We start from the raw sequence: 17,178 nt of genomic DNA on the forward strand, positions 1-17,178 counted from the left end.
CTCTATCAGAAAATGTGACTTTTGGTAACGTACCAAGTATTTTTTGCCCAGCTATTTAAATATCAAAACGGTAAGTTTGGGGAAAAGAGTTAAAAATAAAAAAAGTAGACAAAATACTGCTAGAAACTCGCTCAATATATGTTACCGTGACATAGGCTGACATATATTCGGTGAGTTTTTAATAGTATTTTGTATAGTTTTTTTTAATTTTTAACTCTTTTTCTCAAACTTACCGTGTCAAAGAGAGTCGGGCCGGGCGCCATTTTTAATTTTCCAATACATCGGTAAACACTGTACGTTTTTCGAGCTGAATAAACATGTTACATTAAATAAAAACACTAGAAAATTATCTAGTTAGGTAGAAAAGTAACTTATCTTGCCTTTGATAACATTTATTTGTTATATATTTGTTTTTTGACAACTTTTTCGAATCTATGTATAAACGAAATTTTGATACTTATTTTGATTTTGAAAAAAAAACATTTGTGGCTGTTTGCAGTAAAACATTGTTTTAATTCGCTGTTCAAAACTAATTTAAAGAATAAAAGTGCATGCAAGCTATATATCTACAAAAGTTTATTTTGTTTTTTTAACCATGTTTTTAAATTTGACGAGAAATGTGAGAAATTGCAACAGATTCATAATGCCGAATTAGTTGAGATTGTTGTTATTATACATTCTGAAAACCGAATAGTTCTAAACTAATGTTATTCTGATAACAAAATAGCTCTAATTAAACATAAGAACATTTATATTCATATTTTCATGTTTTTCTTAATTCGTTCTTGAATAAAAATTAAAGAACGCGTGTTGTTTACACTGTGCTATCGCTGATTCTACAGGCTGGAGCTGCTGCTGCTGCTTCTAGTAATACTAACTTCATTTGACCAAATTCGAGAAATAGAAACAATTTTTTTTTTCGGGTAGGTCCTTTTAAATTATCAATTACCGCGGTCCTACTCAACATAAAATAATACTTTTAATTGATAAAGATAGTAAAAAGATTGATTTACTTACTACTGGGTGTCCGAAGAATTTTTTTTTCAAAATGTTCGATACTCGTCATATTAAAGTCTTATTTTTAACACGACAAAAAAAGAAATGGTCAAAAATATTTCGGACACTTGACAGTATTAAGATTAACACCTCTTCTGATTGGTTCCCAAATTTCATGACGAAATTCTACATACAATCACGGTACGGACCTTTAGAAAACAGTGGGGGGGGGGGGGGGGCATTACAAAACCTTACCGAAAACGCCATTTTAATACGTCCACATTTTTATCACTTTATTTGCTTAAAACTCTTAAAATATATAATGTATATTCATATTTATTAATTCATTTGAAAGTATATTCATTTTCAAACAAAACAGTAGTAATTTGAAGACTTGAAGTGCTTTGGTTTAAAAAATATGGCTATTTTAGTAGAACTACCTTGAAATCTGTGATTATCCAAAGCGTTTTTTCGTCCGTGTGTATTACTACTTTTATATATAGGTTTATAGTGATTTTACGAGTATCTTTCCACTGGACACCCCCCGCAAAAAAAAAAAAAAAAAAAAAAAAAATTATTTTAGTGCCACTTTACAAGCAACAAGTATTGCTAATCAGTTTGTAGAAAGAATTAGCATTTGTCCAGAATTTAACCCCACTATGAAAACACAAAAATAAAAATCAGTATTGTGAACATACCCATGATGAAATGAAAATATTGTTCATCAAAAAAAATCATAAATTGATTAAGTTTTATTTTTATAAAGAAAATCATTTTTAAGTGAATTTCAGTTTTTCCAATGACACCTCCACTTTCTCTCATATTAAGATTGGCTTTCTAAAATAGTGTTACGGTTTGAATTATAATTATCTCCCTTGTTCCTTCAGCCTGTTTTCAAAATGTTGTCACTTGGTTCTACAATTTTACTTTTTTATTCAAAAGTAAAACTACTTGATTAATTTACATGATTTTTGGTGTACATGGGGAATTCTAGACAAATACTAAAAAATGTTTCAAACAGCCATATGAAAAATATGAAGAATTAAAAATCTCTGTTTACCAAGTATTCACACTCTGTTCAATATTTTCTTTGTTTTCGATGAGCTGATCCATTGTGGATACAAGATAATCTCCTGAGAAAGATATCTGAAAGATAAAGAGTAAAAAGAGATTGTTACTTGATTAGAAGTTATAAAACTAATGAAGAATGCAAGTTTTAATTAAATATAAAAAATAATAATTTTTAATTTTATTAAAATTTTTTAATTAAATCCTCATCATGGAACTCTTTAGGAGATGTATGGTTCACTGTCATGCTCTTGCATGGCAAAGTGAATTCTTGGTGAAAAAACATTGCCCATGTTATCAAACATAAGAGTTCTAATTATGTTATTAACTCGTTAAAATATAACATAGAAGACTGAATATTTTGTTTCAAAGTAACAAATAATTGCGAAATTAACTATAAATTACACTCATGAATAGTAATTAATTTGGAGTTAATTACTAATATTTGTTACTAACTTTTTAATAGGCATTGTCTTATTTGGATTTCTATTTTCGTATATTTTTCAAACGTTTGTTAACTTCATCTCCTAAAATTTAGTTCAAATGGTGTCTTTATTTTCTACAAAAATTGACAATAAATTGAAAATAATTACAAGACTAAAATTCATTTTATTTATTGGAGACTATGATGCTCATCTTTTTCTTAGTTGTTTCACGACGTCGCGAAACAACTACGAAAAGATGAGGATAATAATCCGCAATAAATAAAATTAATAAATAATACTCATCTCAGTAATGAATTCCAATTAAATAATTACAAGACCAAAATTCTTTGGGGATGGAAGGATAGTCATATCCCATTTTGTCTTCAGATTATTTTTTCTAAGCTTACTCTAAACTACTTAATCAATTGAATACCGCATTCGCTCTATGGAACTAATCCTATGTAAAGTATGTTAAATGTTTTAAAATTAATTTTATATTTAAAAAAAATTTTTTTTTAAATAAAAAAAATAAATAAATAAAAAAATCATATACAAAATGAAGTGGGACAAATTACAAACACTCAAAACGAAAGAACCAAAGAAAATGAATAAGTAATGTCCACTCAACTCATTCTAAGTTTAGACTGCCCACACCTTTTTCAGGATTGTTTCCAAAATCTTTTTTTTTTTTTTTTTTTTTTTTTACATGGAAGTCACCACTTATCAAGGCCTGGAAGCCACTCGGAGATAAGGGTTATTGCGTGTACAGTAATTAATGGAATAGTATCGTAGTAATCGCTAGTATTGGAGTTTTGATAAAGTGTCTTACTTAAGGGGGCGGTTCATCAGGAATTTGTTTATGTTGGACTTGAAGACATCCAAGTTGTAGTCAGGTGGGAAACAGGTAAACAAACAGAGTTCCACAGGTGTGCACTTCTAAGAAAGAAGTTTTGTTCATGGAATCTATGTTTTGATTTAGGCACAGATAAAGAGTAGGGAAAATTATTGACAGTGATTTCAGCTAGACGGGTGTTTATTGTGAAAGACTGGCGAGGGGGGGGGACAAGAGATTGGAGTTCAGACGAGCACTTGCCATGGAAATAATGATAAAACAAAGCGAGGCTTGCAACGTTTCTTCTGTGGGAGAGAGGTTGCAGGGAAGAGAAAAGGGCAAACCCCACTAAGCTACAAAGTCTATTTTGTACTCTGTCAAGGCAGAATAGACTATTTTTAGCAGTTCCTGCCCAGATGTGGCAGCAGTACTCCATCCTTGGACGTACTTGGCTTTTATATAGATAGAGAATTGCATCAGCAATGAGATATCTACTGGAGCAGTAAAAGGATCCCACCATTTTTCCAACAACGTTGGCAACAGACTTGATACGTGTTCCATTTTAGATCAAGAGTAAAGGTCAAACCCAGAAAAAAACAGGTCAATCTAAGTGGAATTAGGATGGAGAATGGGGAATGATTGTGATCTCCAAAATTTGCGTTTTTTTGTTTGTTTTTTTAAATAAAATATTTTATACATCTGTATGATGGAGTTGTGAATGTTCCGACATCATTACAACTAAACTTTTGTAGCAGTGTTAGGCAAAGGCTAAAATAAAAATATTGAGTTTTTCCCTTTCACTGAAGATATAACAGATTGAGGCTGTACGATGAGCTATCGAGTAGGTTAGCTAAATATGTAAGTATGCACATTTAAGCTTGAGGTATGTGAGATTAAAATAGTTTGGGAAAGGAGTAAACATTTGACAATAATAGAATTTGTAAATAATAATCAGGTTGAATTGAACAATAACAATAGGGGGAATGCTGCTTAAGTACATAAATCTTCATCTCAAAAAATCTGAAACTTCTTTGTATTTATCAATTTATATATTTTAAAGGAATGTTCCTATTTACTCGCCTTTCCACATGGGCAGAGTTAGACACAAGTCAGTCTTTTATGTGGAGCAAAATCCAGTTCCCGCAAAAAGATGTACTTTGGATAAGAAAAAAAATAAATAAATTGTCAAAGGACATCATGTTTACTGACCAAGGACAGAATAAACTAGGTGTAGGACCAGAAAAGCCAAACTGGCTTTGTCAATTACTTTGCTCACAGCAAAAAAAAAAAAAAAAAAAGAAAGAAAGAACGAGTTGTTCTTTCAAAACTTTCAGCTATGAGAGAATAAAAATACAGTTATGATGAATGTTCAATAATCAAAGCCAAAACTGTTATTGGTTTCTTCATGCAGAAATACATCAGCTATAAAATTATTTTCTTTTCATGTAACAGATTGGGGGCTGACAATTATCTAGTATGTAGGTTAGCTAGACAAACATTCAAGTTTGTACATTTAAGCTCAAGGCATTTGATAATAAAATAGTTTGGAAAAATAGTAAACATTTTGACAATAATGGAATTCATAACAATCGGGTCAAATGGAACCAGTAAACAATAACAGTGGTTGACCTCAAGCATCAAAGATGATGCAATCAAATTTTAGGGACAAAGGAATATTTTATTACATTAGCTAATGACCAGATCGAAGAAGGGTGATTTTTAGTTACCAAGTAACTTTCTTGGCGATAGCATAGTTACTTACATCCGCGAATCTAAGAGGATGCTACGGCTCAAGATGTAAAAAAAAAAAAAAAAAAAAAAAAAAAAAACAACTAGCAAAGAGAACTTAGCATTGTGACGCTGATCACCACGGGGACATGGAACTGAAATACAAGATATTTACAGTTTAACAAGAAATTGTCAGGAGTTATCTGCATAAAATTTGGAAAGGCCCTTATTTCCAGAGTCTTCAAGTCCAGTGTCAAATTTCATGCCCCCCCTCTCCCGCCAAAAAGAATTAAATTTATCGCTATTTTAATGTTTCAAATGTAATTCTCCCCTCCAAAAAAAGAAAAGGGGGGGGGGGGATTCTTTTTTTTACAACTTGCCCCAGCGTAGTATAAACACCCTCAACCACGCCATGTTAAGAACAGCTTTCGGAATAAACATCTCGCCAACCTCCCCATGTTAAGAACAGCTTTCGAGGTTGGGGGGCATTCCGAAAGCTGTTCTTAACATGGGGAGGTTGGGGTGTTCATAATACGCTGGGGCACATCGTAAAAATCTACCAAAAATTGAATTTGTCATGTCCCCTCCCCCCATCGCCGAACTTGAAAAAATGCTAGAGATGACATGTCTCGTTGAACGCTACGTGGCCAAAAAGTGTGTGTTCATTTTAGGTAAATATCCAGATACGCTACAACAGAACACCGACCACTATAATTTGTTTTTTTGTATAGGTAAATGAGGTCGACAACGAATCTGATAGTCAACTCAAACTTGGGGCAAATTTACCGTTTGCATGGTATTAACCCCTGAACCCACAAACTACTTTCCACCATTTTGCAGTTTCCGTTTACGCTACGCGCGAGCGCGCTGTAGCATAAACGACGGCTTCAACAAGCAAACTGCCTCCTCACATGAATGATGAAAAAGAAATAAAGCAAAAAAAGAAAAGCACACCAAGTTGGGGGTGGGGGGGGGGTAATTTAATTTCAAAAAGTAACGCAACGACATTTAGCAATTAGAACAGCATTTAACATTTTTCGAAGATTTTACTGCATACATTGGAGGCGCGAGCGGGGTGGGGGGCGTACCAATACCACAACCGCCCCCCCCCCCGCTCGCGCTCCCAATGTAAACAGTAAAATCTTCGAAAAATGTTAAATGGTGTTCTAATTGTCGGTGCGTTACTTACGGAAAAACGGTTAACTAAACTGCAGAAGCATCCATTAAGCCACATAATTTCTATAATTGAATCCCCCTCCCGCAAAAAAAAAGAACGAAAAACATAAAAATGTTTGGTGCTTATGTTTTTGTAAACCGCATTTTATTTTAAAAACTACGTGAGACAAAAAAAAAAAAAAAGGTCCCACAATTTGTTGTACTTTTCTTTAATTGTAAGTCATTAAAAAAATGTCAGTCCGTAATTTTTTGATTGATACGCCATGTGAGAAGGCAGTTTGCTAGGTGAAGCAAAGCATTGAGGCAAGCCGTCGTTTATGCTACAGTGCGCTCGCGCGTAGCGTAAACGGAAGCGGCAAAATGGTAGAAAGTAGTTCGTGGGTTCAGGGGGTTAATACCATGCAAACGGTAAATTTGCCCCAAGTTTGACTATCAGATTCGTTGTCGGCGACCTCAATTACCTATGTAAAAAACAAATTATAGTGGTCGGTGTTCTGATGTAGCGTATCTGAATATTTACCGAATTTTTTTTTTTGGAGAACTTCATTCCATAATGGATACGTACAATTTAAACTTTTTTCGATATTTTCATTTTTTAATGTCTTGATTAAACCGTACAATGTACAGTTTAATGAAGACATTACCTAAGTTGGTAAACTGCACAAACTGCGGTGATTTTAAGATGTTCAAATTTTGCTTAAGAGTCTATTGTTCCAGGCATACGTTTTAGAGAGTGGTAGTGCCCCTCCCCTCTCCTTTAAGGGCGTGGCTGATGGGGACTCCCGACTTTAAACTCGACCTTGTGTTACATCACACATAATTACCATGCAAATAAACGCTACCGATAAAATTGAGCTTTAAAAAGAATTGTCCCATTACAGATATTTCAGTTACTCCTCCGTGCGTTAAATTTTATTTTGGTTTAAATGATATTTCAAAATTAGATTAGCCCGCTATGTTGATTATAGGGCGACTGATTCATTGTTATAAAGTTCCTATTTACTTTGGCTTCTCTCACAAGGGCAAAATTAGATACCAGGGTCGTTTTTGATCGTGGAGAAAAGAAACAAAAATTAAAAATTCTCTGTCGTACGGACTGTGTTTGTTTTACAACAGCACCACCAAACTGTTCTGTTGGTCATTGTAAAACATATCTTAAACGTTATTATTTTAAAAATTCTTAACCGGAGAGGGCGTTTTGTAACTATTCTGTACTTTCACCTAACAATTTAATAAGGAAAAAACAGTAAAAATTGAATTTAATTCAAAAATCTTTTCTTTTTTTTTTAATTGCAAAGTTCGTATTCTGCGTAAAGATCTTAAATTCTTTGGCGCCAACTAAATGGAACAAACGGCATAGATTAATTTGGGTCAATATTGTTCTTATTTACTTGCCTCCCTACGAGGGTAAGGTTAGGCACACGGTCGGTATTTAATGTTGGGGAGAATCCAGCTCTCAAAAAAGAGGCACTCTGGATAGGAACAAAAATTAAAATTGCCTCAGTCATGAGGGATTTCTACACCACTAACTGAGGACAGAAAAAGGTGAAGTGTAGTATAAAAACAGATACACTTTGCGGTACTAGTACACTTTATTGATCCGTGCTGAATTGCTGAAATAACATTATTCAAAAAGCCATTCTTAACATGGGGAGGGAAGGGTGTTTTGTATCTATTCTATGCTTTAACCTTACAATTGAATTAAAAAAAAAAAAAAAAAAAAAAAAAAACGATGCTTCTACACTTTATTGCCGAAATTGGAGACGCCATTTTATTTCACGCACCTGCTCCCCAAAACCAGGGGAGACTGGGCCGAAGCAATCGAAGCATGAAATAAAAAATTAAACTGGAGAACGATTGCAGTTAAAACAAAAAAAAATAAAATAAAACAACCCATTTCCCCGTTAAAAAAAAAAGAAGAAAAAAAGAAAAAAAATCATTTAAGTTAATTTTCAAAGTTGCCTTAATTAAAAAATGTTAAAATTATTTGTTCGGAAAAAAGAAAAAACTATTTTATAAATGTTGCTTTCATTACAAAATTGGGGGTTTGTATTACTGTACACAGATTCGAAAAAGTTGTCAAAAAACAAATATATAACAAATAAATGTTATCAAAGGCAAGATAAGTTACTTTTCTACCAAACTGGATATATTTTTTGTGTTTTTATTCAATGTAACATGTTTATTCAGCTCGAAAACCATACAGTGTTTACCGATGTATAAGTTATTTTTATACCTAATTGTATATGTTTTTATTTAACGTAACATGTTTATTCAGCTCGAAAAACATACAGCGTTTACCGATGTATTGGAAAACTAAAATGGCGCCCGACTCTCTTTGACACGGTAAGTTTGGGAAAATGAGTTAAAAATAAAAATACTGTTAAAAACCTAGCGAATATGTGTCAGCCTATGTGACGGTAACATATATATAATGAGTTTCTAACAGTATTTTTGTAATTTATTTTATTTTTAACTCCTTTTCCGAAACTTACCGTGTCAAAAAGAGAGTCGGGCGGGCGCCATTTTTAATTGTCCAATACATCGATTAACACTAGGATTTTCGAGCTAAATAAACATGTTACATTAAATAAAAACACTAAAAACATATCCAGATAGGTAGAAAAGTAACTTATCTTGCCTTTGATAACATTTATTTATTTTTTTGACAACTTTTTTTGTACAGTAAAATAAAAACCCTAAAATTTTAATGACTATTAAAACGAATTTCGTCAACACTGTCCTTTACATTGAATTAAATGAGATTTCAGTTACAATGATTTTAAAATAAGTTACGCACAGTATACAATAAAGGCGTCATAGTGACTTCTTGGTGTTTTCTGATGCATTTTGAAAATGCGGTACTTACGGACCGTGTTGAAATAACATTAAGAAACCCATTCTTAATATGGGAGGGAGTCTTTTTTTCTGTACTTTCATCTAACAATTTAATGAACAATTAAAGATACTGTAAAAACTGGATTTAATTTGAAAACCTCATCTAGAAATATCATGATCCGTATCCTGTAGAAGTACAGAAAACTTTTTTTTTAATATATATAAAAAAATAATCGACACTAATCAAATCTTTTCTAAACTTAAAAAAATATATATTCATTAACGGCTAAAATCTTTTCAAAAGAAAAAAATAATTAAATTAAAAACCATCAACGATATTAGAAAAAGGAAAAATCTCCAGAAGGAAAAATAATACGTTACCTTTCGAGAGATTCCGCGGGATTTCAATTTTGGCGCGTATTGTTATTACAACGTTTGAGAGTTATCGCTCTTGTTAATCATCTTTCGTCTTGCACTATTGCTTGTGTAATGCTTATTGTATTTATTTGCTTCCCCACCAAAGCAAATTAGGCACAAGGCCGTTTTTAATGTGAGGTAAAAACCAGCTCCCCTAAAAGTAAGCAAAAAGGGGGCACTCTGGTTACCAAAAATAATAATTGTCCCAGTATAGAGGGTTTCCCTTCCATTGACTGGTACAAATTATCTTAAGTGCAGCAGCAGCACTGCAGCATCTGCAGAACAGATACTACACTTTGAGGTATTTATTTGCTCCCCCACTTAGCAAATTAGGCACAAGGCCGATTTTTAATGTGAGGGTGAAGGGGAAATGGGGACCAACTCCCCGGGGAGTAGGGGAGCTGGATAGTGACAATTGGTATGAAGGGTCTCCCCTACATTGACCAAGGTCTTATATATGTGGGGTTGCCCACACATATGGTCTTTGCTTGCAGTATCTGTCGGAACAGATACTACACTTTGAGGTATTAAATCCTTTATTCATGTTAAAAATACATTGAAAATCAACAATGAACAAAAAACTTAGGCACATGGCCAACTCAAAAGGGGGGAGTGAGGGTGTCGTTGGTCATCCTTGTGACTCCAGAACTAAACAAAATCAAAAGTTTCTCCCAGCTAGTATCTTTCACCATAATACCACATTCACCCTTTCATACTGGGGGACATCCTACTTAACTCCCGATTTTTTAAAACATTTTTTATTGACGTGTAAAAACAAAACAAGATAACAATAAAAATGGTACAATAATTCATACTACACTTTGATCCCGGCCCGAAGGCCAAGAAGTATTTATTTGCTTCCCCACTGAGCACAAGCCCGTTTTTTAATGTAGAGAGAGAGAGGGGGGGGGAACCAGCTCCCGATGGGTGGGAAATGGGATCTGGATAATGACAATTGGTATAAAGAGTTGCCCCTACATTGACCAAGGTCTGATATGTGGGGTTACCCCCACATATATGGTCTTTGCTTGCAGTATCTGTTCCGGCAGATACTACACTTTGAGGTATTTATTTGCTCCCCCACTGAGTAAATTAGGCACAAGGCCGATTTTTAAAGTGAGGAGTGAAGGGGAAATGGGGACCAACTCCCCAGGGAGTAGGGGAGCTGGATAGTGACAATTGGTATGAAGGGTTTCCCCTACATTGACCAAGGTCTTATATGTGGGGTTGCCCTCACATATGGTCTTTGCTTGCAGTATCTGCCGGAACAGATACTACACTTTGAGATATTAAATCTTTTATTCATGTTACAAAATACAGTCAAAATCAACGATGAACAAAAAACTTAGGCACATGGCCAACTCAAAAGGGGGGAATTTGGGGGGGTCGTTGGTCATCCTTGTCACTCCAGAACTAAACAAAGTCAAAAGTTTCTCCCAGCTAGTATCTTCTTTCACCATAATACCACATTCACCCTTTCATATTTGGGGGCGTCCTACTTAACTCCCAATTTTTAAAACATTTTTTATTGACGTGTAAAAACAAAAAAGATAACAATAAAATGGTACAATAATTCATTTGTTTCGAGGGCGGAGGAAGAAAAAACAAAAGGTGATTAGTAGGACCCTCCCAACCCCGTCTAGTTGATAGACTGCCCGTTTCACTAGGTTTGTAAAAGGAACCTCGCTTCTGCGGGTCAGTCTCTAGGTGGGGATGCCCTCTAGATGGGGGTGAATGGAGAAAAGAAATTTTTGTGGGTAAGGGATGGAGGTTAGTTTGTATTTCTTTTTCTCCAAGATGGGTAAAATTTAGAGGAAGGGGTGAAAACAAAAATTGCAGGTAAGAGGGGATGGGGATTTTGGAGGCTTCCTAATCGGGGAGGGATGGAACACACACTCAGCTAGCTGAGAGGCTACTTGTTTAATTTTACTTTACAGAACTGCGCGTTCCACACCTAGGCAGGGAACACGTATTCAAATTTGGCTCCTCTTCGTACACACAGACTTGCCACATGTATCCATCTTCTGTCAAATGCCGCGCGATGCAGCCTTCTTCTATCACATCTGATCTTCACCCGTAGTTGGTGTTTAAAGAAAGTGATCAGATCCTGATCAGAAAAAGACAACACCCCCCGGCAACCTTGCAAACGCGACATCCAAATCACCATTCTCGCCACGGCCAGGATCGTAACGTAGACCATTTGTCTTTCCTGGTCCCACAGCAGCCTCACGTTGTCCACAACATTAGATACAGTAATTGGGCGAGGATGCTCAGGATCGATGCGAGCCGTCACTCCACTGACATACGACCAGTACTGGCGGAGTTCGTGGCAATCGAAGAAAGCGTGATCCGTAGTTTCTACGGCCGTTGTCCCACAACGGGACTTTGATCCCGGCCTGAAGGCCGAGGACAACAGAAAAAAGGCAAGCTTCTTTTCTATTTCTTATCTGCTTGTGTAATGCTTATTAGTGTGTGAAATTTCATGAGGAAATTATGCACACACGCTAGTAAGTCCTTTTGAGGAGCAGTTTAAACTATTTTAATATTTAAAGTAGAAAATGTGACAGAATGACATATATACATGTATATGTCTTTAGCCAGTGAAATAGTTTTTAAAGGATCAAAAAAGGGATTAAATTGAAAAAAAAATCATGATCCATTTTGTACATTAATCTCAGTTTATTTTTAATTGGTTCATATGTGTTTAACGTTGGTACAGTGGTAACGTCACCAGCTTTGAATGTTACAGTATTGCTTTAGGTTTCAATTCTAGTTGATGGCACCCAAATAATTTTTTTTTTTTTACTTCTGAAATCACGACTCTATAATGATATATACGAAATCTGGACAAATTATATCATATTTAAGCATATTTTACGACCGCTAGTTTGTTTATAACACTTTACTTTATATTGAGCACTTTTGAAAAATATTGGTTTGTGCGTACGTTCTTGTTCTTGTGCTTTTCCGTTTTAATGTATGTAAAATTTAATATAATAATTGTCAGTAAAGTAAGTAAATATATATATTTATATGTGCTTATGCAAATTATTTTCTCCATTATTTATGTTTGTAAATATTTAATATACAGTGTGATATATGTCTATGCGAGTAGGGAAGAAGTGGGTCAAACATGTCTAGATGACAAAGTTGGGTATATTAATCTAAGTTATGTTGATACGTGTACTTGAGATTATGTCCAATCTGTATGTATGTATTCCAAACTAGTATATCTCTGACCAGGTTTTTATTTCTTATTTATTCCTTTCTTTCATGTTTTCCTTGGCTTTCTCTTGCCAACTAACTCACCCTGCTACCTCAATCGTTCTACATGTACTAACTCAAGTAACATTCGCTCTCAAACCTTTTGTTCTGTGTAACATAATAGACACCTATCATTTATCTCCCTTAGCTCACTCTTATTTCTTAGAGGATACTCCCAGACTCATCACTGTTGATATCCCTTCCAGTACCCACCCTCTTATGTTGTTTACTTTGCGACTACATGGAGTCATCTTCTATCTAAATACAGGGTAGAATGATAAAGTTGTTGCCTTAAAGAAAACAACACTACAGCTTTATTTCAAAACTTTTATTGAAAATATCAATTCAGGTAACTTGATTATGTAGTAGAGCTGACATCTATTCGATGTAGCCGCCTTCAGCCCCAATCACCGCTTTGATACGGGTCCGAAACTGAGAGCATGCCAGCGGCCACCTGATTGCACCAGGAGATCACCACACTTTGCAGTGCATCCAGGTATACCTTGGTGTTGACTTTCAAGCTGACTTCAAAAATGTGAGGTAGCATGATGTGGCCCTCACTTGAAACCACACCAAAAACCATAACCGTGGTTGGAAACTTTGTTTTCATCACACTGGGCATGTCCCTGCTATTCATGACAATCCAGCAATGGTTCTGTTGTCATAACTTGGATTGGTAGAGAGCATGAGTTGTACAGTGGCGCATCTCCGATCTCACTCGTTAAACATTGTGTTACTTTCAGACATGATAGAAGGTTTCTATCACTCTTGGGATTTGTACACAACTGGCCAACTAGTAGATGGTCTGCAACAAAAAAAGAAAACTAGTTTTCATCAAACGGAAATGGAATCATGTCATCTTTTCTAGGGCGACAATTTTCTCATCCCACCCTGTATTTTGACATTTAGAGCTCCATTGGTAAAAATATTGCCTTTTTTCTCTTTGAAAACTAATTGAGAATTATGGTTTACTAATAGTATTTTTATATTTAGCATACTTTGTTTTTTGCCTTTTAACATTTCTTCTCATTCATATATTGGCTCTCGCCTAATATAATTCGTACTTTTCACTTTCTATTATTATTTCTACACTTTTATTCTACAAAATTATTAAGCTTATGGCTATCTTTAGTTAACTCCTCATCCTTACTATTTATATTTATATATATTATTTATATCTTTGTGGAACTGTTTCTTTTTGTTCTTTTTTCAGTTTTACATTTTTGACAAGCAATAAATTTTTGTGATGAAATGCCTTGCCACCACTGATAGCAAATCTATATATCTATAAAAGTGAGCGTGTCTGTCTGTCTGTGTTCATTTCCCTACGCAATAACTGTCAATTTTCGGTTTACAGACTCAAAATTTGAGATACAGTGTACTGAGATTTTGGAAAATCTATGTGATCGGTTTTCGGACAGAAATTTGGCCATTAAGAGGTCAAAGTTCAACAATTTGACCGTTGAAAACTCTACCAAACTCCTTTGACAATTTTGGGTCTAAACACTTGAAATTTTAGATATAGGTTCCTTGGACATGGATCACTTGATTTGAGCCCAAAACAATAAATGTTAAGGAGTCATAATAGGGGTCAAAGTTTAAAAAAATTGACCTTTTTTTTTTTTTTTTTTTTTGCTCAGCATACACCTCCAAACACTCGGGCAACGCGGTGTACCCATGCTAGTATATCTATAAAAGTGAACGTGTCTGTCTGTCTGTGTGTACATTTCCCTATGCAATGACTCTGTCAATTTTTAGTCTACAGACTCGAAATTTGATATACAGGGTACTGAGATTTGGGAAAATCTATGTGATCAGTTTTCGGCTACAAATTTGGCTGTTCAGGGGTCAAAGTTCAACGATTTGACCTTTAAGAACTTTACCAAACTCCTCCGACAATTTTGGGTCTAAACACTTGAAATGTTAGATATAGGTTCCTTGGACATGGATCTAACTAAACTTAATTTGAGCCCAAAATAAATGTTAAGGGGTCATAATAGGGGTCAAAGTTTTAAAAAATTGACCTTTTTTTTTTTTTTGCTCAGCATACACCTCCGGACAACGCCGGGCACCCATGCTAGTAATTAAATATTGGTACAAACCTTTGACTTTGTGTAGCATGTAAGATTCGGTTATCGGCAAAAAAGAATAACAAAATGGCAGCTGCATTTGATTATATGCTGGTGGGTCTTGCAAAGTAACGTGAAATTTTGTCACTCATATGCAATTTTTTTTTTTTACTGGTGTTCATCCCAAAATAAGGCATATTGCCACTTGGACATAAGGGAGTACTATTTATCAGTTTACATCTAAACTTTTGCATGTTAGTAGTCAGGGAAGCAGATAACAGAGAGGGAATTACAAAGTCTAACAGTTTGAGGGAAGAAACTATTAGAATAGAAAGTTTATCAGCATCTAGGGATCTCTACAGTGAAGGGGTGTGATTTTGTTGCTATGGAGCAAAAGTGTGATGAATTCATCAGAGCACTTTGCATCAAAATGTTTGCAAAACAGGCATAGGAATGAAACTTTGCGGCGATGGGACAGGGGCTGCAGCTTAGTTGACAGTGCGGAACTTATCAAATTGGAAACACTTCTTTGAACCCTGTCTAATAAGGAAAGACTAATGGTAGATGCACCAGTCCAGGGGTGGAAACAATACTCCATGCATGGTGAATGGTGGCTTTGTAGAGGTACAGGATACTCTCAGATGTGAGTAATCTTCTAACTCAATAGAGGGAACCCACATTCTTTGCAGCAGCCTTTACAATGTCCTCAATGTATTTGTTCAAGTTGATGCTGCCAGTGAATGTTCAGCCGAGGGGCTTGAAGGAAGAACTCTCAGGTAGAGTGTTATTAGTCATGGTTATCAGTGGCTGAGAAATGGTAACAGCTTGGATGGAAAACCTGTTCTCAGAAGAAGTGGGGAATTTGGAGTCATGAGTTTGGACCACAGCATGTGGACATATAGTACTTATGTATGATGACGTTACCACAAAATTATTAGGTGAACGTACATAGTTAAGAGTCTATTTTTGAAAGTACAGAATAGTTAACAATTTATTTTTATAATTAGCCACACCTGTGTCTAAAACCAACATGCTTGAGAGTTTTAAGTGTTGAAAAAAGTTTAATTGACTGTCCACGGTTTGCACACATTTCCATGAAACAAATATGTATATCGGACACAGTATACCTTTATTTCCTTTACGGACAATAAGAATAGCAACAAAGAGAAAAGTCACATCAAAAATTAATATTAATAGTTTTAACCATTTACCTGTGTTTCTAATCTTGTTTTCAGCTTCCGAGGAAGAAATCGACAAGGCAGTGGGAAGCATTTTTGGAGTCGGGTGAGAAAATTTAATTTTAACAGCCTGGGGACAGGCTGCAACATCATCTACCATTCGTTGACCAATATAAAAACATCTAAAAAAAAAAATAAAAATGAAAAAAAAATAAGCCGAATATATAAGAATAATTTCGAAAAAATAAAAACATCTAAAAAAATTAAACAATAAAAAAATAAGTTGAATGTTAGAATAATTTCGAAAAAATAAAAAGATCTGAAAAAAAAAATCAATTAAAAAAAGATGAATGCAAGAATTTCGAAAAAATAAAAACAAATAAAATAAGTTGAATGTAAAAATAATTTTGAAAAAATAAAAACAAATAAAATAAGTTGAATGTAAAAATAATTTTGAAAAAATAAAAACAAATAAAGTAAGTTGAATGTAAAAATAATTTCGAAAAAATAAAAAGCATCTACAAAAAATAAAAAAGTTGAATGTAAGAATTTCAACAGCTATTGCTCTAGAAACAAAGCTATCAGCAATAGATTCACTGATCATGTATGATAATATCATAAGTAGATCAGCTGTTGATCTCTCAGAACAGAAACCATACTGCATGTCACTTAGTAAGCTGTTTTTACGAGGTAGTTGACAACTTCTCTATCATGGACTCAAGCAACTTACTCATGATGCACAAAAGATTGATTGGTCTGTATTGAAATCCAGAAAACCAGTTTCCCATATTTTTAAACACTGGACAGACTGACAAGGTTTTCTTTGCTGGAAAGGTTGGGAATACACAGTGCCATGGAGATGGATATCTGAGGACTTGTTACATTTTGTTATAACCTTAATTGAAACAACCAAGTGATCGGAGGATCCAAGCAGAGACATAACGGAGGATGAGCAGAGTTCAGGGCAGGTGATTAGAAAAAGATCTAGAAGGCTTGCATCGTGAACGCAAGTGGGTTCATCAACAATCTGATTTCAATTATAGGGTACTTACGTATTTTTGGTACCGTGCTGAAATAATAACATCATTTCGAAAGCCATTCTTAACATGGGGAGGGGGTTGTAATTATTCTGTGCTTCCGCTTCCACCTAACAATTTAATAATAAAAAAGATATTGTGAAACTTGAA

At 34.6% G+C, this 17,178-nt stretch overlaps 1 protein-coding gene across 4 annotated transcripts in view; it reads right to left on the bottom strand.

Moving 5' to 3' along the window:
* The window catches only part of LOC145293057 (thymidylate synthase-like), a 58,131-nt gene that overhangs the window by 20,984 nt on the left and 19,969 nt on the right, over positions 1–17,178 (bottom strand). For 3 of the 4 annotated variants that reach the window (XM_080139383.1, XM_080139384.1, XM_080139385.1), the window contains exons 2-3: positions 16,025–16,173; positions 2,057–2,142 (exon numbers count right to left, since the gene is read on the bottom strand). In XM_080139383.1, coding sequence (XP_079995509.1) covers positions 2,057–2,142; positions 16,025–16,144 — 206 coding nt within the window. In that variant the 5' untranslated portion in view covers positions 16,145–16,173. Of the gene's footprint in view, positions 1–2,056; positions 2,143–9,444; positions 9,634–16,024; positions 16,174–17,178 lie in introns of those variants that run through there. The other variant, XM_080139386.1, reaches the window with a different exon arrangement.

Source organism: Euprymna scolopes, chromosome 14 (genome assembly GCF_053919585.1).
Source record: "Euprymna scolopes isolate OS-2025 chromosome 14, ASM5391958v1, whole genome shotgun sequence".
Classification (NCBI taxonomy): domain Eukaryota; kingdom Metazoa; phylum Mollusca; class Cephalopoda; order Sepiida; family Sepiolidae; genus Euprymna; species Euprymna scolopes.